The following is a 22075-nucleotide window of genomic DNA, read 5'->3' on the forward strand; positions in this document are numbered from 1 at the left end:
TTGAAATAGAACATTTGTTTATTGAAAATAGAACATTTTTTACAAAAACTAGAACAAATTTTTTTGCTAAAAAATATGCTTAAAATGAACATTTGTTAAAATAGATCATTTACTTATTGGAAATGGAACAAATTCACTAGGTGCATGGTGTGCACCGTGCTTCCGATTCCGGGAGCACAATAGAATTTTCATGTAATATCGGTGCCCTCACGGCCTCACCCAGCATTTTCGGCCCATTTGGATAAAAAATTCCTCAATTACATGGGGTACATAACCTTAAACTTTAGAACCTCTAAGGGTTTCCTTCCCAAAAAAAAAAAAAAAAACTAAGCTTCCATCACTCATACGGAACTCTGAGGCTCGAATGTATCTTCAAAGCTCGTTCCAGGTTTTTTCCCCTTAGATAAATCTACTTGTTTAGAGACAATCTTTTGTTGTGATTTTTTATGTGATATGTTGCAATTTTTAAGTCTACTTCATGTGATTACTCATGGGATTGAATTTATGCGGCTTTTATTGTTTGTTTCATGAATTCAACTTCTTTTATTCTTGTCCGATGGTATTTCATGTTTTTAGGGATAATTTACATGTTATAAACTTCTTCATTCATGTTTGTTTCATGGAATCAAATGATAAGAATATTTATGTTACAATTTGTACAATCGCATACATTCATGCGATTGTTCATTTGTTTTTGTTTGTTTCATCAATTAGTTGCTAACACGGGGGAGGCATGGGTTTTAAGGAGGGATTTGAAGAAGAGAGAGATAGAAAAATAAGTAAAAGGAGGGACTCATGTAATAAGGGGCGAGATAGAGAGAACCCGTGTTTAGAAAACGTCATGTTGCAACTAATTCGTTCCACTATTAGTTGCTAACATGGGCCAATCACAAGTTGTATGAAATGCATGTGAAGAGGAGATAGATAGAAATATAAAACTAGGGACTGGTATAATGAGGGGAGAGATAGAGAGAATCTGTATCCATAAGGTAATGTTGCAACTAATTCAAAACGTACCAATAATGGATGTGTTGCAACTAACAATGGAAGTGTTGCAACTAACAATGGAAGTGTTGCAACTAACAATGGAAGTGGAATGGTTAATATTGATGGCATTTTCGTAATTATTCTGTTCGTCATATGATTGGAAGAATGAATGTTAGTGCTAGATAGTTTAATTTCCCTCTAGTTCAAAATAAGGCGCGAGTTTTGAGTCATTAATTTCTCGTGTAGTACGATGATTTGTATGTACATACATATATGTACATACGAGTACGGGGATGGATACAAGGCCGGATACGAGTACGGGTACGGGATGGAGATGAAAAAATTAAATTTTTGAAAAACAGGTACAACATAGATTCGGCAAAAAAAAAAATAAAAAAAAAATCTGGAAATAATTATTTTATTTTTAAATATTTTAATTAGTCAAACTGTGAAGGTAAATCTAGAAAAATTATTAATATTTTTTTTTTAACATTTATGTTTTCCTTCTAGTGAATAACAAAAACTTGGTGTAAACAAAAAAAAAACTGAAGAAGAAACATGTCTTTGAAAACCACATGCCAAAGGAAAAAGATAAGGGTGTTAAAAAGAAAAGAAGAAAAGGTAAAAAGGGAGACAACTGATAAACACTACTAGTAGACCACTAGTTTGGTAGGGGTTTTTTAAAAGACATCACGTGGTTTTACTAAACTGCTATTTTTCTCCAATGGCGTCGCCGTCGCGCACTACCATATGGTGGTTTGTTGGCTGATTTTTCATTGAAGAGCAACGGGACGCCTCTAAACTTGCTTCAACTGTCCCCGAGACGTCCTTGTCAAGAAACCCTCGCCGTCCCCAGATGGCTCGCCGTCCTCATTATTTAGAGACATGCTGAGGACGTATTTCCGGCGTACCCTTACCGTACCCGTAAGTTCCCGTCCCCGGTACGGGAAACGGTACCCTCAGGAAGTACACGTGCTTCGTAGCATACATATATATATGGAATGCTAAATGTTTGGTAATTTCTCCTCCGACTAAGATAAATGATCCTATTGAAGCAACCAACCCCAAACATATTGTATGTACATCTAGTCGCACAAATAATTGCATGGTATCATAAATAGCTACGCCGAGTATTTAATATATATATATATATATATATATATATATATATATATATATATATATATATATATATATATATATATATATATATATATAGAAGTGAGTTCATATGAGAATGCATACTTACATGAGAAATGAGAATGAACTTTACGCGCTATAACTCTTATGAATAAGTGATGTAACTCTATTGACGAAGTGATGTAACTCCATAAAAGAAAATATTAGAAAAAAAAATTCAAATTTTTTTTTTGGGCTTAAAATTTTTAAAGGGGTATAACTCTAATGAACAAGTGTTGTAACTCTAATCCAATCGTGTGGTTGAGATTCATTCTCATGTCTCATGTAAGGAGCATTCTCATGTGATCTTGCCCCTATATATATCTTTCGGATGTATATATATTATATACACACACACACACACACACATATATATATATATATATATATATATATATATATATATATATATATATATATATATATATATATATATATATATATATATATATACATATATGTATACATGAAATGGAGGAAGTACTATATGGATTCTGCAGCATGCTCTTGGAGTGGAAATGATTATATGTGTTTCTTTTGGATCCTTTTATTTGTGAAGATGGGCCTGGACCATCCCGAGTGATTAAATTAGGCACTTCCACTCTTGCCATCTTATCTTCTGCATCCGAAAGATTTGTAGAACTTTTGAAATCTTGTGATGATTATTCATTTTTTAGAATTACATGTACATTAGTAATGAAATGGTACCCTTACATTATTTTGAGGCAAAAATGGTAACCTTACTTGATTTAGCTTACTTAGTACTTATAATAGGTCATCTTTCTATGAATTTTATGAATAGGTTGTAAGAGCATCCACTACCATGAACAAAAAAATGTTCATCCCCCTCCTTCTATAACTTTCTATCTCATCATACAAAAAAAGGTTCATGGCTCACGACCAAATTTACAAAATCTTCCGACCCATGACATAAAAAAATGTTCATTAGTTTTCTCTCTCCTACTTTTGGCTTCAAACTTAATTTTTTTAAAGGGTTTCAAAATATGGCAGGATGGATATCATTTTATAGATTTCAGAAAAATATGACCATTGGTAATTTTTTTTCTATTTTTAAAATATAGCCATTGTGATTTGGCAAAAAAAATTGTTCCACAATGTCCTACCACTTGGTGGGGCCCATTTTTCTCATGACAGAAATCTTTTTTGTTCATCATGTGACCAATTCCTTGGTTGTGACCAAAATTTATTTGCAACTTGTTCATGATGAAGATGAAGTTTTTCTTGTTTTAAACCCATGAACTATTTTTTGTTCATGGTGGTGGATGCTCTAACTAAGGAATAAGCCCGACCAAAAAAGAAGGAATCACCCAAAAACAGTCAAGTTGCAAGGTTTAACTGCATATTGAATTATTCCATATTATTTTAAAACAGGTTGCTTTTGTTACCATCCCCATTGTGGCTTCTGAGGGTGTTAGCAAAAGTTATATCCATAACTTGATGAGGACATGATCTTTTCAAGTTTTATGTTAGTGGCTCTCTGTTCAAACAAGCATCTAGCTTTGGTTATCTTAGGGGCTTGAGCCAGAAGTCTTTGACAACGGTGGTTTGAGACAGTTGCACGCTGAAAAGGTTTTTTTTGGAGGAAGTTTTATTCTTCTAGGTTCTAACACTTGCTGAGAGGGGAAGTGGGAAATTGTTTTTGAGGACGAGCGTGGCTGACCTTCGATTGAGGAGATCGAGCAATGTTAATGTTTCTTTTAGTGTAAAAAGACACATTTGGCTTGTTTTTAATCTAAGTTTGAAGTGTACTTAAGATTTCATATTTTGTATCTGTCTTCGGTTGTTTTCTTTGATGATTCAGCTATCTCATGCAATATGCAAGGGACTTTTTGTGCCATTTGTCAGTTTGCGAGAAAGTGAAAAAGAAAAGTACGCCAATAAGTTTCTCTATCTTGGAGTGTTGATGTTTTTTCTTTTTCCCAATACCTGCAGGTCTCAACTATTGCCTCATGTTCCAATTCGTGGTTTCTTGATAGAGGGAGAATGTGTCCTCTATCAGTAAGGTCTCGTTCACACAGTATAAGATGTCAAAAGGAAGACGGCAACTTTGAGGAAGTATCTGTTGAGCGTGCACCATATTACAGCTATATGGATTCTACATCTGGGCGGCTTGAACCTGCCTCTGGTGCACGTGCAAGTATTCCAGGACAGGACTACTGGCCTGAAGGCACCGCTGATCGAGTTAGGGCTGCGAGAGCTCCAGAACCAAAAGGAGAGTCAACAAGTGCTTCGTCCTTCGGAAAGAAGCCTGGAAGCAGGCGTAAAAACTATAAAGGATCAGCTGCTTGTGCTGGCTCTCAAGAACCAAGTCTAGTCTCTTCAGACCCAGTTGTAACAGAGATTTCAGGTGATGCTCTTGATGATCTAATAGAAGATTCGTCAGAGTATGTGATTTATCAGACAGAGCCTGAAAGAGAGGAGCTAAGTGAATATGAGCTGGATAAAAAACTTGGACGTCCTCATCCATTTGTTGATCCAAAATTTAAAAAGCCAAAAGATGACCCACTTACTAGTGATGATCTTTGGTGGAATTGGAGAAAGCCCGACAAGGAGCAATGGTCTAGATGGCAAAGGAGGAAACCTGATGTTGAATCGGTTAGTGGAGACTAATCATATTAAGAATTTTGAATTATGCCAGCAATTATGAGTACCTTCAAGATGTTTAGCATCCAAAATTGCTGCGATGCTTGTACTATCTTTTCCCCCATATAAATAAAGTCGAATTTTTCGTTACTTTGACTTTGAAAACTCAATGTTGGACCCTCAAGTTCGGATGGAGGAAGTAGATCTCATGTATGGTAAAAATTGTCTCAGAAAATTGTCTCAGTTCTTTTGGTGACAAGTCCTATTTTTGATTTCTGTTTGCATTTCAAGAGTGGAAACTCGGAGATTTTGATTTTCTATATAAATGCAGACTCAAATGTCAGTTTCATGATCCTTAATATGTTCTTAGACCGTTGTGCTTTCTTTCAGGTTTTCCTCAAAGCTATGGCCGAGACTGGGCAGGTGAAGCTTTATGGCGAGCATCCAACACTAACAGAGACTTCCCTCTACAGAGCTAGGCGTCATCTCTTCAAAGAGGAAAGGTACCATCGTAGCATCCATGTATATACTTCAAAGAGGAAGGGTATAAAATGATAATAGCTCCAATTCATTTTTCTTCTATAATAAATCAACATCTTATACAGTTCAGTGATGTAGCTTCATTCTTTTCTCTCCATAAACACGCAGACACACACATATCATATGCATGTATGTAAGTTCCAATGAAATAAGAAGCATGTATATATGTACTCCCTCCATTCCAATTTTTGATCGCACTTAATAAAAAATTGTAGGGGATGGGCCAAATAAGAATTTAAAAGACGTGAAGGTGGATAGGGAGAAAAGCAGTACTAAGATAAAGTGCTGAACTTGTGCGGAAAAAAGGGGTCAACGTCTTGGAGGAGAAAAGGTACTAAGAGAAATAGTGAAACTCACACCCCATGAGACTGGGAGATTTGTTAACTGACATGGGTAATAGGAAGGTACTTTTGGGACATCCACATAATGGTTAAATACTCAAGCTAATTGAAGTTTTCAACTTTTTGACTTTCATGCTTGCCAATGCCAACTTTGACCAATAATATCTTTAACTATCTTAGACAAAATATAGAAAGTCGGAGATTTGAAATTAATTCTTTTAGACAAATCCAGTAACAATTTACATGATAACATATGTTTTTATGTATATTAGAGAAAAAAGATATTGTCAAAGTTGATATGTGAACGGTGCAAGAGTCAAAATGGTCTAATTTTTATAGAGCAGACACTGAATGAGTATGTATCTATGTTCATAAATTCATTTGACTATCCTAGTTAGCAAAACATGCGTGTTAAGTGGAGTGAAAAAATGCGGATCAAATTTGCACAACGATAAAATTATGGTAGGAACGTTCTAGTCAAATCTCGGGACTAGGAAATATTTAGCGATAGCTAATGTAAATTGCTCTATAAGTGGTGTATAACCTCTATAAATGGGTTGGAGATCATCATGGTGAAGGGGTATTTTCTTTTTTTTGGAAGGGTGATGGAGGGGTATTATTGGGCCAATAGTTTGAATATGTCAAACTATAATATGCATTGGGGGCTTGCAATGAAAAATATTCTTTCGATATAATAGGTTTGGAAGTCTCTTGCAGTGAAAAATATTCTTTCGATGTGATAGGTGTGGAAGTCTCTTGCAATGAAAACTGTTCTTTTGATATAATATTTTGCTGACAAAGCAATCAACTAAATCCGTATTTGAGCATAAACGAAAATAACATGACTAATGTCACGATGAACCATCTTCGATGATTACAGCTTATATGCCAAGTTGATGATTAATCATTTAAACACATATCTAGTGCTTCAGTAGGATCCTATACAAGGAGCGATACTCGTTACCCTTTCCTCATTGACTCTACTTTCATAATCTTTCTTTCTTCTTTATATTGAACATATGTGCAATACTTTTAGTTGACTAAATTTTTTTCAGACCTCGAAAATGAGGAGTTTTCTCCTCCATAAAACTTAGAGTCTCCGGTAGACATGGCCACGGGCTGGGCTGGGCCGGTTCACAGGCTGGGCGAGCTTTGGCAAGAACCTGAACCGGACTGGTCAGGTTCAGAGCTGGGTTTTGTGAAACTCGAAACAGTTCGCTCTGGACTGTGGTTCATGTGCTGTCCGGTTCGGTTCAAGGCCAGCGCACCAGTTCAACTTTTTTTTTTTTTTTTCGCGTAATTGAAAATGCTTTTCGATCCAGAATTTTAGTTTTAATTATTAATAAATAATGAACTAAGGGAAAAACCTAAAGAAAAACAGGGCAGTTTGGGGTGGTTCCTTTTTGTGGGCCAGTTCAGGGCTAAGCAGGCGATCTGGTTCAGGGCATTTGACAGTTCGTGGTCTGGTTTCCTGGAACTCCAGTTTGTCTTCTCCACCATCTAGCCCGTTTTTAACCAGTTGGGTTCACGGTTGCGGTCCTTTTCAAGCCCGGTTCGGTTGCGGTCCAATTAAGGCTGGTTTTTCTGTCGGTCGGTTCAGGGCTGGGTACTGTTTGAACTGCCCAGTGGCCACCTCTAGTCTCCGGTATCGTGCTTGTTCTTAATTTTAAGAGGATGAAGGATAATTGAGTGCCTGATCTTAGAGGGTGATGCTTATCTCCTTTCTGTCCTTGAAGGAAAGTAGTTTTTGTTCTTTTCTGGGGTCTTAAGCTCATGATTACTGGGGGTTTCTATATATTTGCTGATGGAAGCTCTTTTACTCTAATTATTCCCCTGTTTCGCTTGGTCGCATGCGTTTTGGATTTGATTGCCTGCATTTTTTAATTGCCTTATCTGAGAATCAATTATTTATTTATCAGGCAATGTTTATATATGTAATTTTCCTTCCATAATTTGGTTCATGGTGTTCAGGACTTCTGGCCCTCCCTTTTTCCTTTCGTCCTTGATGAAGTTTCTTTGCTTAAAAGCTGACGTTAAATACTATTTATAGTCAGACATACTTTGAGATTATTTTTGACCGTCTTTTAAATGGTTTTAATTTTTGTTTGATTTAGGCTAAAAGCTGAACAGGAGAAATTAGAGAATGTAGGCCCCATGGCATATTATTCAGAATGGGTTAAAGCATGGAAGAGAGATACTTCGCGTGAAGCTATTCAGAAACATTATGAAGAAACTGGTGAAGATGAGAATACACAACTTATTGAAATGCTATGTCATCAGACAGATAGAGAATATCGCATAATGATGGGGACTGATATCCGTATTCGCAGGGATCCTTTGGCGATGCGCATGCGTGAGGATCAAATCAAGCAAAGTAACTTCTATAAAGACAAAAATCTTATGTTGATGAATTTCATTTGCTTCATGATTGTCTAGTTTCTATTTGAGTACTAGAATCAGAGTTGCTTTATACATCCTCCATTCTATAATAAATATAACAGGGCGGAAGGGATGTACAGCTTTCATGGAGCCCATGGGGATGTGATGTAGAGAGAGATAGTAAGAGATAAAAAGAGGGACCCATGTGATGAAGATAGAGAAAGAAAGAACTTTTAACAAAAAATAGAAGTGTTGCATTTATTATAGAATGGAGGAAGTATAGTTTGTCAATGTGCTAGCTTTGCGATGCATAGTATTGATGCTCGATTGTTATGTCTTCAGAAATGCTAAGAACCCAGGCTTTTGTGCTTTCTTGTTGACATTACTTGGATGTCAATTACACTACTATTCCTCAATCACTGTAGTCCTCAGATAGTTCTTCATTGATAAATCTGTATAAGGTCTGATTTACATTTTACACTTCACAGTTGGGAATATACCAGAATATCTGACAAATTACAAATGGAGAAAACTGTTTGTGCCATAGTTTCCAACATTGCCCGTTTACGAAAGTGTTTCATTTGAATTCAACACATATTTCTTGGCTAAAAGAGTTTCTAGATATTTGTGGCACAATGGAGGTTGCGCAGATGCAATGATATTTGAAGTATCAAATAATCAATCTTGCTAGTATGATGTCTCCATATTTTAACTAACACGGTATCAATATTTTTTCTTTATTGTATCATACTATCATGTGATTCCTTTATGCATTAATGTAAATATATAGTTAGCTTGCAAACATGTGCTAGCTTCTTTTTTGCAAAGTGGAAAGCTTCTCTGCATGTGTAGTCCGAATTGGCCTTTTTGCCTCCTTACCCCCTTGAATGGCATTAGGTCTGCTAAGCTACTTTCTTAACTTGTCCATTATAACTGATATGGTTCCATATATGCAACGATGTTTTATCTGTTCAGTTCTTCTATAATTGCTATTGTTGACTATGTACATGCTTTTGACAATGTAGATGGCCTTTATGGTTTCTCCTTATTTTTTATTTTCTCCTTGCTTGTTTTAAGTTAAACTTATCAGGAAACTAGATATTTATGCTTCACACTCTAGATGCAATGACCTTGGTTTCTTGTACTTGTTTCCATGCTGTCCCATTTGGCACTCTAACTTTTTTATGAAATCATTCTCTTTTTGCAGTCTGGGGTGGGGATCCAGTTTATCCAACTGTTAATTACATTCAAGAACCGGATGCTGTGATGGATTATAGAGGTCCAGATTTTCATGAACCTACGCCTAACATGCTGGCTCATCTTAAGGAGGTCAGTTGTGTTATGCTGTGGGCTTCTAATAGCAGAGTAAATGCACTCATTTCTGTATTGCTTTTCAGAAAAGGGAACACTAGGAGAACCTTCATCATATATTTTTAGCATACTGATACCGAGTGAGATCTCTTTGGTGGTATGTCATATATTTTGCTTTATTGTGGTTCTTGTGCTAAGATTTACTAAGAAGCTGCAATCTTGAATATTTACTAAGATTAGCCTAAGTGATCAAGGATGGAAGTGATGGATAGTTGTAGATAAAACCGCAATCACCTAAGGGTTCTAGTATTGAATTTCAATCGGTACTAGTAATGCTTCAAAGAGAGAAACATGGAAGTGTGAATTCAATTGTGTTTCAAATAGTTATTGAAGTTTCCTAGCCCCGATACAAGACTAGCTGTAATGTGTATACAGGCAAAACAAATCAGCTGTATCGGCACTAAGACTCCTAGAAAGACTAGGAAACTTTAACAAGCAACATATGTTGTCCAAGTTACAACCCGTCTGGCAGATCTGCGTGGTCGTGCACGAAATCAGGAACTTTTAGCAGATGGCTTGGAGCTTCTGTATGTCTGGGCAATGTTACACGACCCATCATTCAAATCTTCAAAGCTGACTTTTCCTAACCTAGCCATCCTAACACAAAATGCAACTTGAGTAAATCACTTGGAAACCATTAAGGCGTTGTATTAAAGACGAACTAGATAAAAGTCCTAAGTTGCACGGAAACGAGACGCGTAAACGGACACGTGGACACGGGAAACGGGAATTGTAAAAGTGAGGAAACGTCGGGGAAATGTTTTGGGAAACTTTAAACAAACCCATTAGTAATTTTAGTTACTTAATGATCTACATTTATTTTTATTATCTTAGCTTTATATTCTAATTAAATTTCAACGGTCTTAGACCTTTTGGATTACAAGTATAATATGATGGATATGGAATAGTAGCATATAAAACCTTGATTCAGTATAGACTATAGTACTAGATGAACTGCAGAGTTGATGACAATAGCTGCAGGCTTGCAGCGGGCCAGCAGAAGGAGAAGTATTAGATAGGGTGCCCATGAGTTTCAAAAACGTTTACTTGCATTTTGGCAAGCAAAACGTTTTCGACATGCGAAACATCGACCTTACTGATGTGTCTATGCATCAAAGGAAAAAACCCACTTATAAAACCTGTACTCTAAGCATAAGGTAAAACCAAGTGGTGCCCTAAGTAAAAGCAATAAAGACAATAAGCCTATGTTCTTGCTTTCAAGTAATAGAAAAAAAAACTGAAATAGACCTTCCATTTAAATCCAACCCAATGCCAGTGTCAAGCTCTATGGCTATGGTGTCTAATGATGAACACTAGAGAATTCTTCTCGCTCCATGTAGTTCTAGCTTGTGAAGCCTCTTCAATTTGTTCAATGCTATGGATCATTATTCTGCAGTTATGCTGTTAATGCTATCTTTAGCAGTTGAACCATTGTAGATATCCATCTTTCTTCTACTTTTCTTTGAGATTTATCTTTTGTGGAAGCTAGTTATATATTTTACTAAAATGAGCCAAAAGATTCACAATGACTAAAAAAAAAGTTATTCATGAATATTTTTTTGTTTCTTTCTTGTTATGTAGTGATGGATAGTTGTTGCATTGTGGACCAAGGATTACTTGGAAATAGCTTTTCTGTTAATAAAGGAGAAGGCCATGTACATCCAAGCTCCATAGTCCATACCCTCTCTGCCTTTTATGATCAAGAGCCTTTCTAGACGCATTAATGTGATGCTTTTTGTTGGTTGTTCTTTTTAAAGGTGACTAAGGAGTGATCCTCCTAGCCATTTGGACCCAACACTGGCTACAGCTTGGTCAGACGAGGAGTTTGGCAACTTGGGTGAAGACTGAACACATTGATTTGGACTAAAGACCCACCTCTGTAATTTAATAGAGAAAGTAGTGTCTCTAGGGATTGATATAAGGTCAGTGTTGTGGAAGATGTCCGGCAAGAAATTATTATAGCGGAATCTTGATGGGGGAATCTTCATATTCATAGGAAGCAAAATATTTGGTTAGATTGGGAAGATAAATAGAGAGCTTGAGAAAGGCAAAGAGATATAGTTGGAAAGAACTATATTTTAATCTTGAGTCCAACTGTCCAAGTCTAACTTCAGCGCTTACTTGGATGCTTAGAATGTGATAAAGACTTTTGACTGTCATTTTCTTCTCATAGTGTCTTATTATCATAATTAGGTTATAAGGGTGCAATCTATCTGCATATCACGTGTCTTGGTTTGTTTAATTTTGTGCTAGAATAATAGCAATGCTGTCACCTTGTCTTCTAAAATGAATCAAACTTTGAGCTGTATAGTTGAGAATGATAGAATTTGGAAGTTGGCATTGTTGAGGAATTGAATTTATGGTCCCATGTTCATTGCTCGCTTCATCTCTTCATCAACTAATTTCATCTTTTCATTGTCAAGTTACCCTAACACATTGTGGTTTACTACTTGAGTGCAGCTTTTCTAATTTCTTCTTTACAAACTTGTTTGATCAGCACGGAAAAATCATTTCAAGGGATGAGCTAGAAAAGATTTTGGCCAAAGAGAAGACTGAAGAGCTTGAGGTAGAAAACTCTTGTCAGTAATTTTATTTCGGAAATTATTATAGATCTGCAAGTGAGACACGACCTTGGATGTAACTTGCTATCGAGTTGTGTCTTTGTAACACCCTCCAAATTTAAATAAGTGTAAAATCCAATAAGTATAGTTTTAAGAAAATCTTTTATTCAAACTTGGAGGATATTACCGCCCATTTACTCTCTAAGAGTAAATGAAAGGCAACAAAGGATAAGTTAACCCTTAAAAATAGAGATATCATTACAACCAAAGTTAATAAAATCTAGAATAGTAACTCCAAATAAAAAAAAACTAAATAAGGTCGTCTAGGTGAATTAACTAAGCCTCCTCACACGAGACCCCGTCACCAAGTCCAACCTGCAAGTAATAGAAAGAAGACAACAAGGGAGACAACTCCCAAAAATCAGAAAAACTGAGTAATTCGACTCCATCCCGTAAAAATAATAATTTTAAAAATAAATTTTGATTTTAGAAATGGAATAAAGTGTTCCAACAAATTCAACACTAATGATTGGATTTTCAACGTTTGTATTACTAACTCCAAATACAAGTCATATATCATAACGTTGTAGGCACACCACTTAAAATAATAATTTTAAAATTAAGAGAGGGAAATGTGAACGCCAGTAGGCCGGGACTAATCCCTATTAACCGCCTACTTCAACAAGAGGTCGTCACCCCAATATAACCATGGCCAAAATCATAGAGTCCCTAGTGTGCACACCCCTTCTACTTGGATCACAACAAATAGAAGGAAGACAACAGTTCGTATCGTATTTATTAATCAACCTATAGATAGTTATACCATCGTATAGGGCAACCTGTTCAACACCCTTTCGGGCTTCATTACCCTCCTTAGTTTTTATTTAAAGGTCACAATAAACATAAATTCTCAAGTTGATAACCATACAATTTCATATGTTTTGTTAACATAAACATACTCTAGTCATAAAGGTTTGCCACAAGAATATTCACATACTAATACCTTAGTTCAAAGAACACATGATTGTAACATATTTATACTCTCACCAAGTTATAATAACATACTCCAGTTCATAGTATTATGAGAATCCAACTTTTATAATAGTGATTACTAACTCAGAAATTCATAATATTAGTCTATAAAATATTTGTTACATACATAATCACTTAATCATATAATCACACAGATAGCTGTTTTGCAACGGGAACTAGAGTATGATGAACATCGAAATTACCTCGAGTAGCGCAGATACGAAAAATAAAGTCACCCCTAGAAAGCTCCTTCTACAAAATCTCCGTCTACAATAGTAAGTGAAGGAACTAAATTAGTCACCTATGTAATATTCGAATCTATTAAGTTTATGAATTGAAGGTGGATGAAATAATAAAGTTTTCACAAGATTTGATTGTCAAAAGTAGAAAAAAAGAAAAGAAAATCTTTGTTTAAAAATTAGAGAATGCATAGAAAGAAAAGATAAAATAAATAATGAGAGAAAGTAAGAAGTTGCATTAAACAACTTTACTGATTCAAGGAATCAGTTAGTAAGAAAAGACAAAAAGTAAAACCAAAGAAAATAAAAGGAAAAGAAACAAAAAGTAACTAAAGAAAATAAAAGGAAAAGAAACATAAGTAAACTAAGAAGATTTAATCAGTAAAAATTTTGTACGAAGGAAAACTAAAGGCAGGACCAAAACCAGAGGAGAGAGAAAGAAGAAAGAAGAAAGAAGAAAGAAGAAAGAAGGAAGAAGATGAAGGTGAAGGAAGAAGGGCCAGCCATCCGTGGCGATACACGACCCGTTCCCCCCTCTCTCTTTGTTTTTTTTTTTCTTCTTCTTCTTCTCTGATCTTGTTTAACAGAAAAAGGGTTTCTCACCTACTGAATTTTTGAAGCGAAAATTGTGTTTGAATGAGGTGTAGGAGTCCGGTATTTATAGTCTTAGAAGAGGGAGAGAGGTATAATTCAAGAAGGAAGGAAAGATTTGATTGAAACAAAGAAGGAAGGTTAAAATTGATTTTTTTTCGAAATTTTTGGGTGGTAATTGATTGAGAATCAATTTGACAGATTGCTTGGTAAACTGACAAAATTCTGGAATTTTCGTGAGATTTGCTTCAAAACAGAAAAAGAATTTTTTTTTATTTTTATTTTTTTTTTATTTTCGAAATTCAAATTTCCAAATAATTCAAGTATTTTAGGTAATAAAGGATTTTCGAATTTTAAAATAAAATCATGAATTTTGTAGTTTGGAGAAAAAAATAATTATTTAGGAGTTTAAGAATTTCGGGATATTACAGTCTTGTATTACACCAAGAGTGAAAAAGCTTGATGAAATTGTAATAGAAGGCATAGGGGGTGTTTGGCAATTAGAGTTTTGGAGCAAAAAGAGAGTTTTGGACCACTTTGAGAGTTTTGACTAGTCAAAAACTCTAAAAAGTGGTGTTTGGTAAAATAGAGTTTTAGAGAGAGTTTTGAATGAAAACTTTCAAAATGAAAAAGCTCCTAATAGGAGCTTTTTCTTTAGAGGATTAGGTACAAATATGTTCAATGACTTGTTTGCCTCTAATAATACTACTACACGCTGTATTAAAATGTATATAAATGTCATTTTACTCAAACAAATGGCAATAATATGTTGTATTGGCTTTTTAGTATTAGCTTTGCTCTTAGAGCTTTTGAACTCGGTCAATATGGTGAAATAGTGATGAGATGTTTAACGATTTAAAAAAAAACTTCTGCTTTTTATTCCTAATCTGTCTCAGAGTATTTGCTAGGTTTGTATTGCAAATATCAATTTTGTAATTCATTTTAGACAAAATAGTCAGAGTAACTTACATTGGAAAAATAGGGTAATCTTTTTTATCATCAATACAAAAGAAATATTATGACAAATCATTTGTGGCAAATATTTGCTATTTACAGACCCTTGTAATTAATATGAGATGGAAGGAGAACATGAAATAAGATGCAAATGGTGAGTTGGTGACACTCAAATGTTATAATCACAAGTAATATTTTGCTATGATGAGAAATCGAGGATTGTGACATCTGACATGTTGGCATAAGTTATTTCTTTCTAACTGCTCTTATATAAATATTGATGTATGAATGATTCATATATATAAATTGGCAGCTTAGCATATAGTGATATGTACATATCCAAACTGATATTAAGAAATGTATGGATGTCTTGGACATAGAGTCGCTATGGGTCTTCAGTGGTTGGGTGAGAGGGATTATAAATCATGCCCTCCCCAAATCCTACAAACAGCAGGATAACTCCTGGATGGTTCTTGTTGTACATTAGTGAGTATGATAACTGACGACTGAGTGAATTGACGTAAGATGGTGATATGTCACGAGCAGTACATGAATGTAATCAATTTGTTTCACTAATGCACAGCAGCAGAATCATGCACTCAATATTCTTTACTGTGGTTGCTGATTTTGTTTTGTGATAAGCAGATGCCAGATATCGATGAAGCTATGGCACGTGCTGTCGACATTGGTGAGAATGAGGCAAGTCATGTTCTTTATTTAATCATATGATCCCATGTTTATTCTCCCACTTTCCACTTTAGGGAGCCCGAGTATTATCTTTTTATTATCTTTTTTTAAGTTAAAGAATCATGTCAGTCAGAGTGTATATTAACCCTTCCACTTTCCATTTCAACACTTACTCTTACCACTTTTATCTTTCTATCCACTTCCAAATTTATTCTTCTACACATAATTTTGCTTCATCTTTGTGCCATTTGAATTGAGAAGGTAAGTATGGGATAGTGAGTTGATATGTTTCGAGCTGACTCTCTCAAATACAGCTCCTTATAGCACAGAAATCTGAACTACACTATTTGTTTCTCTCTTCAATTTTTTTGGTTTAGGATGAGGATGAAGATAGTAGCTTGGAAGGGAATGATAATGAGGAGAAGATTAATAGAAACTGGAGTGTCCTAAAAAGCACTCCTCAGCTTCGCAAGTCAAAGGTGATTCTGCTTTCTGGTTCAGTCCTCTCATTCAATAAATATCTAATTTGATTTCTGGATTTCTCTTCAATGTGCTTATTCTAAAATTTTGTAGTTTGAACGTGAATTTAGAAAGAATTACATAACTTTAGGCTAGGTTTTATGTGGGAGTAGTAAACACAAGAAAAATAACCAAAAATAAAATAAAATGAAGCTCTGACACAATAACCAAAACCTTCCAGTATATACTTAGTGTTGGGATAATAGTAGGAGCAGCAGCTGATCTTTTACTTTGTTCCATGTGTATGTTACTATGTTCAAGGATGGATAAAGAGCATATCCCTGAAAGTAGAATTAAATTTCTCCAGGTGAACAGTTGGCAGTTGGCACTATCCATAAGTGCCCAGCACACTTGAAGCAAGAACCGTACATCTCTCCTGATCTATGTAGTCCTTTCATCTTGAGGAAAGCATGGAATACTGTATTCACAGATGCGCACCTAAGCTTTTTCTGGATTGTTATTGACCGGAATCTCATGTTGGGTGGGAGGGGGATGAATTAAATTGTCTGCATTTCTCTTGTTGTTTATTTCTTTCTTGGGGTGGGGGGAGGCAAATTTTAGGTGTCAGTAAGGGATTTTATCAACGTAAGTACCCAAGAGAGGATCTCTCTCTATATTTCAGAAATGCATAAAAACGATGTAGGGAATCCATCCGATCATGAAGCTCATCAATGGTCGTTTTAGCACATATATCTTGCACACTTTCAGCAGCAACACTTGCTTGTCTGTTGGAGTCCATATGTTCATGCTGACGCAACATGGTAACGTCGTTCCAGCTGCTACCCACGCTTTGAAAAGTTTACTTGCATTATAAAATGTGATAGCTTTTACAAGTGTTGTGTTGTCATTCCTTTTCCTAATTCTCTCATGTTATTTGCATTCTTATGAGAAACATTAGTTACTATCCTTTCTTCTTTTGTTATTTTCCCCCCTTAGTGAGAGGTGGTAAGTGAGGATGGGTAACCTCTAGTAATCATCAGCAACTAGGGTATGAACCATACTCCAGAGTCCGCCCTTTCCCAAACAAACCAAAAAAGAAAAAGAAGCAAAATGAAAGGTGGTAAGCGGATATGGTCAATATCACCGTGCTAGGCCTGGCCCCAAATACTTAAGACACCAATATTTGTCATGTCGGTACAAGGTAACAGAATAACTTCAATAGGTTGTATATTGGTTAATACCTATGTGCAAAGGGAGATATATCCATATTCCATCTGTGGTGTTATATCTGGTTGTCTACTTGCATCCATAGAGTTATGGATCACTAAGGCTAATGCTAGTTCAGGCTCACTTATCATTCTAAAAACAGAAGGTGATTGGATTCTTCTTTGAATAGAAATTGAGTACATGATGGTCTAAAAGCGATATTAGTGCAATTTACAGGTTGCAGCTGGTATTTAATGGTGCAAGTTTGATTTGCTTACCCAGATCCAGGAACTCTGTAGTCTAATAATTGCAAACTGTTGATGTGATATACTATATTCAGAAAATTTTCTTTTACTCTTGATACTTCCAGGATAAATCTAAGAAGAAAGACTCCATGTCATTGGATGAGGCTGTAGATGATTCAGAAAATTTAACTGATTTTCTGCTGGACTTTGATGAGGAAGAGTAATGCCTGCAGCTAAACAGCTTCAACATTAAGGTATGGAATGAATAATGCTACAGATGTACTTTTGACATGAACTAGAGGATTAATTTTTATATTGTCTTCATCAAATTTGTAGAAATGTTTTGTATGTAAGATTCTTCACATTTGTGGATTGTATGGCAGAAGTGTTGCTCACAATCTAGCTGAAAACCACCCTTAAGTCGGGGGTTCAATTTCATAGCCACCTCATCTGCATCTAAAAAACTTCATAAAAAAAATCCTATGTTCACTTATGTCTACCCAGAGCCAATCATTAAACAAATTTCACCCATATACGTCAACTACCATCTCCCTTTTGTCTCTTCCCTCACAAGACCTACCTCCACAACAGCTCCTCCTATCTCTCACTTTCCCGTCCCATCCCATTCAAAGCAACCACCGGCACACCACAAGTCCACAACGGAAGCCACCAGTCATCCGAACCCCTTCAGCCCGACACCCCAGCCACCTCCATATCTTTCCTTCAATTTCTTCCAGTGTCCCCTAGCTTATCTCCTCCTCTTCCTTGGTCTACCCTCTAATAAAGGACATCTTGCTTGAGTTACTCACGAAACTATATTTTATGAAGGTGCAGACATGATGCCAAGATTGAACTGTTTGATATGAATCCATAGGACCATAGCAGCTTGGTATTTTAGCAATGGGAGAGGTGTTGAAAGGTGATTGGACTGGAAAGGAAGAGGTGGTATGTTGGTTGACAGTTGGGGTGGGGGAGAGAGAAAAAAGGGGATGGCTAGTGGGGGAAGAGAGAGAAAATGATGGTGAATGGTGGTGGGGGTAAGAGAGAACTTGAGGGTGAATGGTGTGGTGTTTTTTTTTTTTTGGTTGGGGGGGGGGGGGGGGGTGAGGTTCTAGAGACAACGAGGGTTGGATTTGTAATAGTTTCATTAATGATCTGCCGCTATGGTAGGCAAAAGTTAACTGAGGGGTTAATTTAAGTTGCGGGTAGCTTTCGGCTTAAAATCCTTTCAAATTATGGTTCTATCAACTTTGTAACTTGTCTCTTCGATTGAATATACTGGATGCTTCTGTTTCAGAAAAGAATTTCGGGGTACAACTCGATCAAGTGTGCACAACAATCCAAAGTGAGAACCGCTTTGGCCCTCTATCAACCAGATCGACGACAGGCAACAAGCATTATTTCATGGATTAGAAGAGCCTTTGCAGCAGCAAGATCATGTGTACTATTCATGTTTATCTTCTGATCTCACTTGCTCCATAATTGTGGAAGGATCCACGATTTAAATGTCTGTAAAATGCAGATCATCATGTTACATCTATGGATGTAATTTTATTTCGTTATTTATGTCATAAGGTGTAAATGTAATGGACTAATGGTGTATGAAGATTATTAAAAATCTGAACATCAATATTCCAAATAGTATCACTAGCAAAAGGGAGGAAAATAGCTGAGGTAAAATTTGGTCCAGAGTCAAAAGAGGAACGGTATAAATTTCTTTATCCTGTTGAATTAAAACAGTCAATCTCTAGTTTGTTCCTGTCAACAGAAAAACCAAACAAAATAAGTAATGCATTCTCATCAAACCATCTGTTATCTTTTTAGACATGTTTACATGTATGCAAAACTAACAATTATGTTACTCCAGAAAATATTGGCTTTGGATGTGTAGTATAGTTCTAAATTACTAGTTCTATATGCATATGTATGCAAAAATACGTAAAAAATTAAATTAATTGTTAATTATATATAATAAATTAGGGATTTTTGAATTGTTGACGATTTTTCTTTTGTAATTTTTTCTAAATTTTTTTTTTACTTTTTTAATTAATAGGTAGTTTTTGTTTTTTCTATTTGTTCTTTTTTTTATTTTTTGATTAAAGTTAGTAGTTAATTTTTTTTTCCTTCTATTTTTTGGTGTCCTACCCCTCTTGATATATAGAGTAGAGATTTATGATATGAAGACTTGTTGTAACATTTAAGGTCCTAAATTATTTAAAATATGTTAGGTATGTTGTAGATTTTGAGGGCATGTTTGGATGTGTGTCTAGTTTAATCCTTCTTAGAAATGAAGATTGTAAATACTCCTAGTTTTGTGAAGAGTATTGTAAGTTTTCCTAGTTCTAGTAGTAGGATTCATGTAATCCTAGTTCTATTAAGAATGAAAATTGGTTTTAGTTAGGCTAATTTAAGAGGACAAGATGGTCCAGTTTTTAGATATCGATCTTCTTATTACTCTGATCAAATAATTAGTTATATTAATAAGGGAATTCAAACAAGAAGAGTTGTTTATGAATATGAAATTGTTTCAATGAATGTGAAGATAACATTATTGAATTGCTATTTGAAGGAGGTATATGTACAACAACAACCTAGTTCTGTTGATCAACTGTTTTCCTACTTTCACTAGGGGAAAAAAGCAGAAGGGCTGTGCAAGTAGGGCTGCGCTTTTTAAAAAGGCGCAGCCCTATTGTTGAAGGGCTGCGCCTTTTCAAAAAAGCGCAGCCCTTCAAAAAGAAGGGCTGCGCTTTTTTGAAAAAGCGCAGCCCTACCTAGAGAAGGGTTGCGCTTTTTTAAAAAGCGCAACCCTTCTCTAGGTAGGGCTGCGCTTTTTTGAAACTAGCGCATCCCTACTAGGTTCTAATTTTTTTTCGATACACTCTATGCGCGCGCCCTATACTTCCCACTTTCCCTCTTTCTTTTTTCCCTCCCTTAGAAAAAATTACGACCACTTTGCGCACTACCACAACTTCTGCCCTAATTTGAGTGTTGCACCACCACCACCACTAGTGCTACCCTAATTCGAGCACCACCACCACATTGCGCAGCACCCCCCATTGTGCGCACCACCACTACGAGCAAGCGCAACACCCCCCACTGTGCGCACCACCAATGCGAGCAAGCGCAGCACCCCCCAATGTGCGCACCACCACATTGCGCACCACTACGAGCGTTTGCAGCACCCCCCACCTTGCGCACCACCACCTTGCGCACCACCCCCTTTATCTTCTCTTCTCTTTTCTTCTCTTCTCTTCTCTTTTCTTCTCTTCTCCACCATTTGAGTGGTTAATTAGGTATGAATTAATTTTGTTTTTAAATTACTTTTGTTTTTCTTAATTGAATTAAATGGTTAATGTACAATGTGGGTTTTGTCAATTGTAGGAAGAAGAGGCTAAGGAAGGCAAGTAAAGTTTCAAGTATCTATCTTTGTCGTTGGTGTTAAGAGGTAACTACTTTAACATGTAGACAAAGTTGATAATTTATTGAATGTATATGTATTTTTTATAATGTATATATATATTATTTGTTGATATGAGATTGTATGAAAACGTAATGTGATTTAGCTATATATGAAATCTACAAGTTGTTTGAATCATCATCATATATGCCTAGATACCCGTTCAAGACTTACTCATTAGGAGTAAGTCTTGAATAGTCCCCGGTTTGGGACTGTTCTTGGACGTTTGATCTCACTTAGGTGGTGAATGTGTGTCTTCTTTTCAATTCTGAGGAAAATCTTGGCTTATCGTTTCGCTACATTGTTCTCTGGGTACATATGTAGATAAGCAATTATCTACATTGTGTACTTGGAGAACTGTAGGGAAATGCTGCCGGATTTTCCTTAGAATTGAAAAGTTGGCATATATTCACTAGTGAGATTAGACGTCCAAGGATGGGTTAGGTTGGAGTGATAAGGACCTTTGACTGCATGCATACTTATGAAGTGATTTAACCCCAAATTCTCTTTGAACATGATTATATGAGGCATAATATAACTAGTATGTGGATTCTTAGGCTTGCATTTGTTGTTGGTTGCATTTTGGAAACGAAAAGGCCATTTCCGGCCTATTTTGGCCTTTTCGCTCCCAAAATGTACTTATGGAGTGATTTAACCCCAAATTCTCTTTGAACATGATTATATGAGATATATTATAACTAGTGTGTAGACTTTTAGGCTTGCATTTGATTTTGATTGAATTTCGGGAAGGTATATGTCATTTTTAGAAGTACTAACTACGGTAAAATGATGAATTCTTATATGTGTGTTTATTCCTTGGTTGTTTTGCAAGGTTTATGCGAATTCCACACCACGTTTGAGGAACTTCACCAAAGAAGAAATTGATGAAGTTCGGGATAAGTTGGCGTCCCACATTACCGACGATTGCTTAGGATGAGATTTAGCCCGAATGTAAAAGTTTCTATCAATCCTATGTACACTTTTTACATTATTAAATATATATGAAGTTAATTATTACCTTTCCCCACTTGTCATATATTATCGTATTTTAATTTGCGTTTTTTTTGTCCAAGGGAGGTTTTGGGTGGGGTGGGGTGGGCTGTGGATGGGGGTGCAGGGGTGGACTGTGGATTGGGGTGCAGGGGTGGGCTGGTGGGTGGGCAGTAAGTGGGCAGTGGGGTGGGGCTGGGGGTGGGCAGTGGGTGGGGAGTGGGGTGGGCAGTGGGTGGGCTGGTGGGGTGGG

The 22075-nt window shown here is 36.1% G+C and overlaps 1 protein-coding gene across 2 annotated transcripts; it reads left to right on the forward strand.

Annotated features, from left to right (window-relative positions):
• The first annotated feature begins 236 nt into the window (after positions 1-236).
• Positions 237-17629, forward strand: LOC104899145 (protein PLASTID TRANSCRIPTIONALLY ACTIVE 12, chloroplastic). 2 transcript variants are annotated; one of them, XM_048645309.2, is made up of 9 exons: positions 237-388; positions 4120-4782; positions 5161-5273; positions 7766-8025; positions 9238-9359; positions 11899-11967; positions 15424-15477; positions 15843-15944; positions 17501-17629. In XM_048645309.2, the coding sequence occupies exons 1-9, from the start codon at positions 365-367 to the stop codon at positions 17597-17599; spliced, it is 1506 nt and encodes a 501-aa protein (XP_048501266.1). In that variant the 5' UTR covers positions 237-364; the 3' UTR covers positions 17600-17629. The 2 variants fall into 2 exon arrangements, with proteins under 2 accessions (XP_048501266.1, XP_048501267.1); XM_048645310.2 differs by having other exon boundaries at positions 16292-17589.
• Positions 17630-22075: the final 4446 nt, after the last annotated feature.

Source organism: Beta vulgaris, chromosome 1, assembly GCF_026745355.1.
Source record: "Beta vulgaris subsp. vulgaris cultivar EL10 chromosome 1, EL10.2, whole genome shotgun sequence".
In the NCBI taxonomy this organism is placed as follows: domain Eukaryota; kingdom Viridiplantae; phylum Streptophyta; class Magnoliopsida; order Caryophyllales; family Amaranthaceae; genus Beta; species Beta vulgaris.

Excerpts from the sequence above, each read along its gene's own strand:
- LOC104899145 (XM_048645309.2), top strand. The coding sequence starts at position 365 with ATGTATCTTCAAAGCTCGTTCCAG. Across the intron at positions 4,783-5,160 it reads GGAAACCTGATGTTGAATCG|GTTTTCCTCAAAGCTATGGC; the intron begins GTTAGTGGAGAC and ends GCTTTCTTTCAG. Across the intron at positions 5,274-7,765 it reads CATCTCTTCAAAGAGGAAAG|GCTAAAAGCTGAACAGGAGA; the intron begins GTACCATCGTAG and ends TGTTTGATTTAG.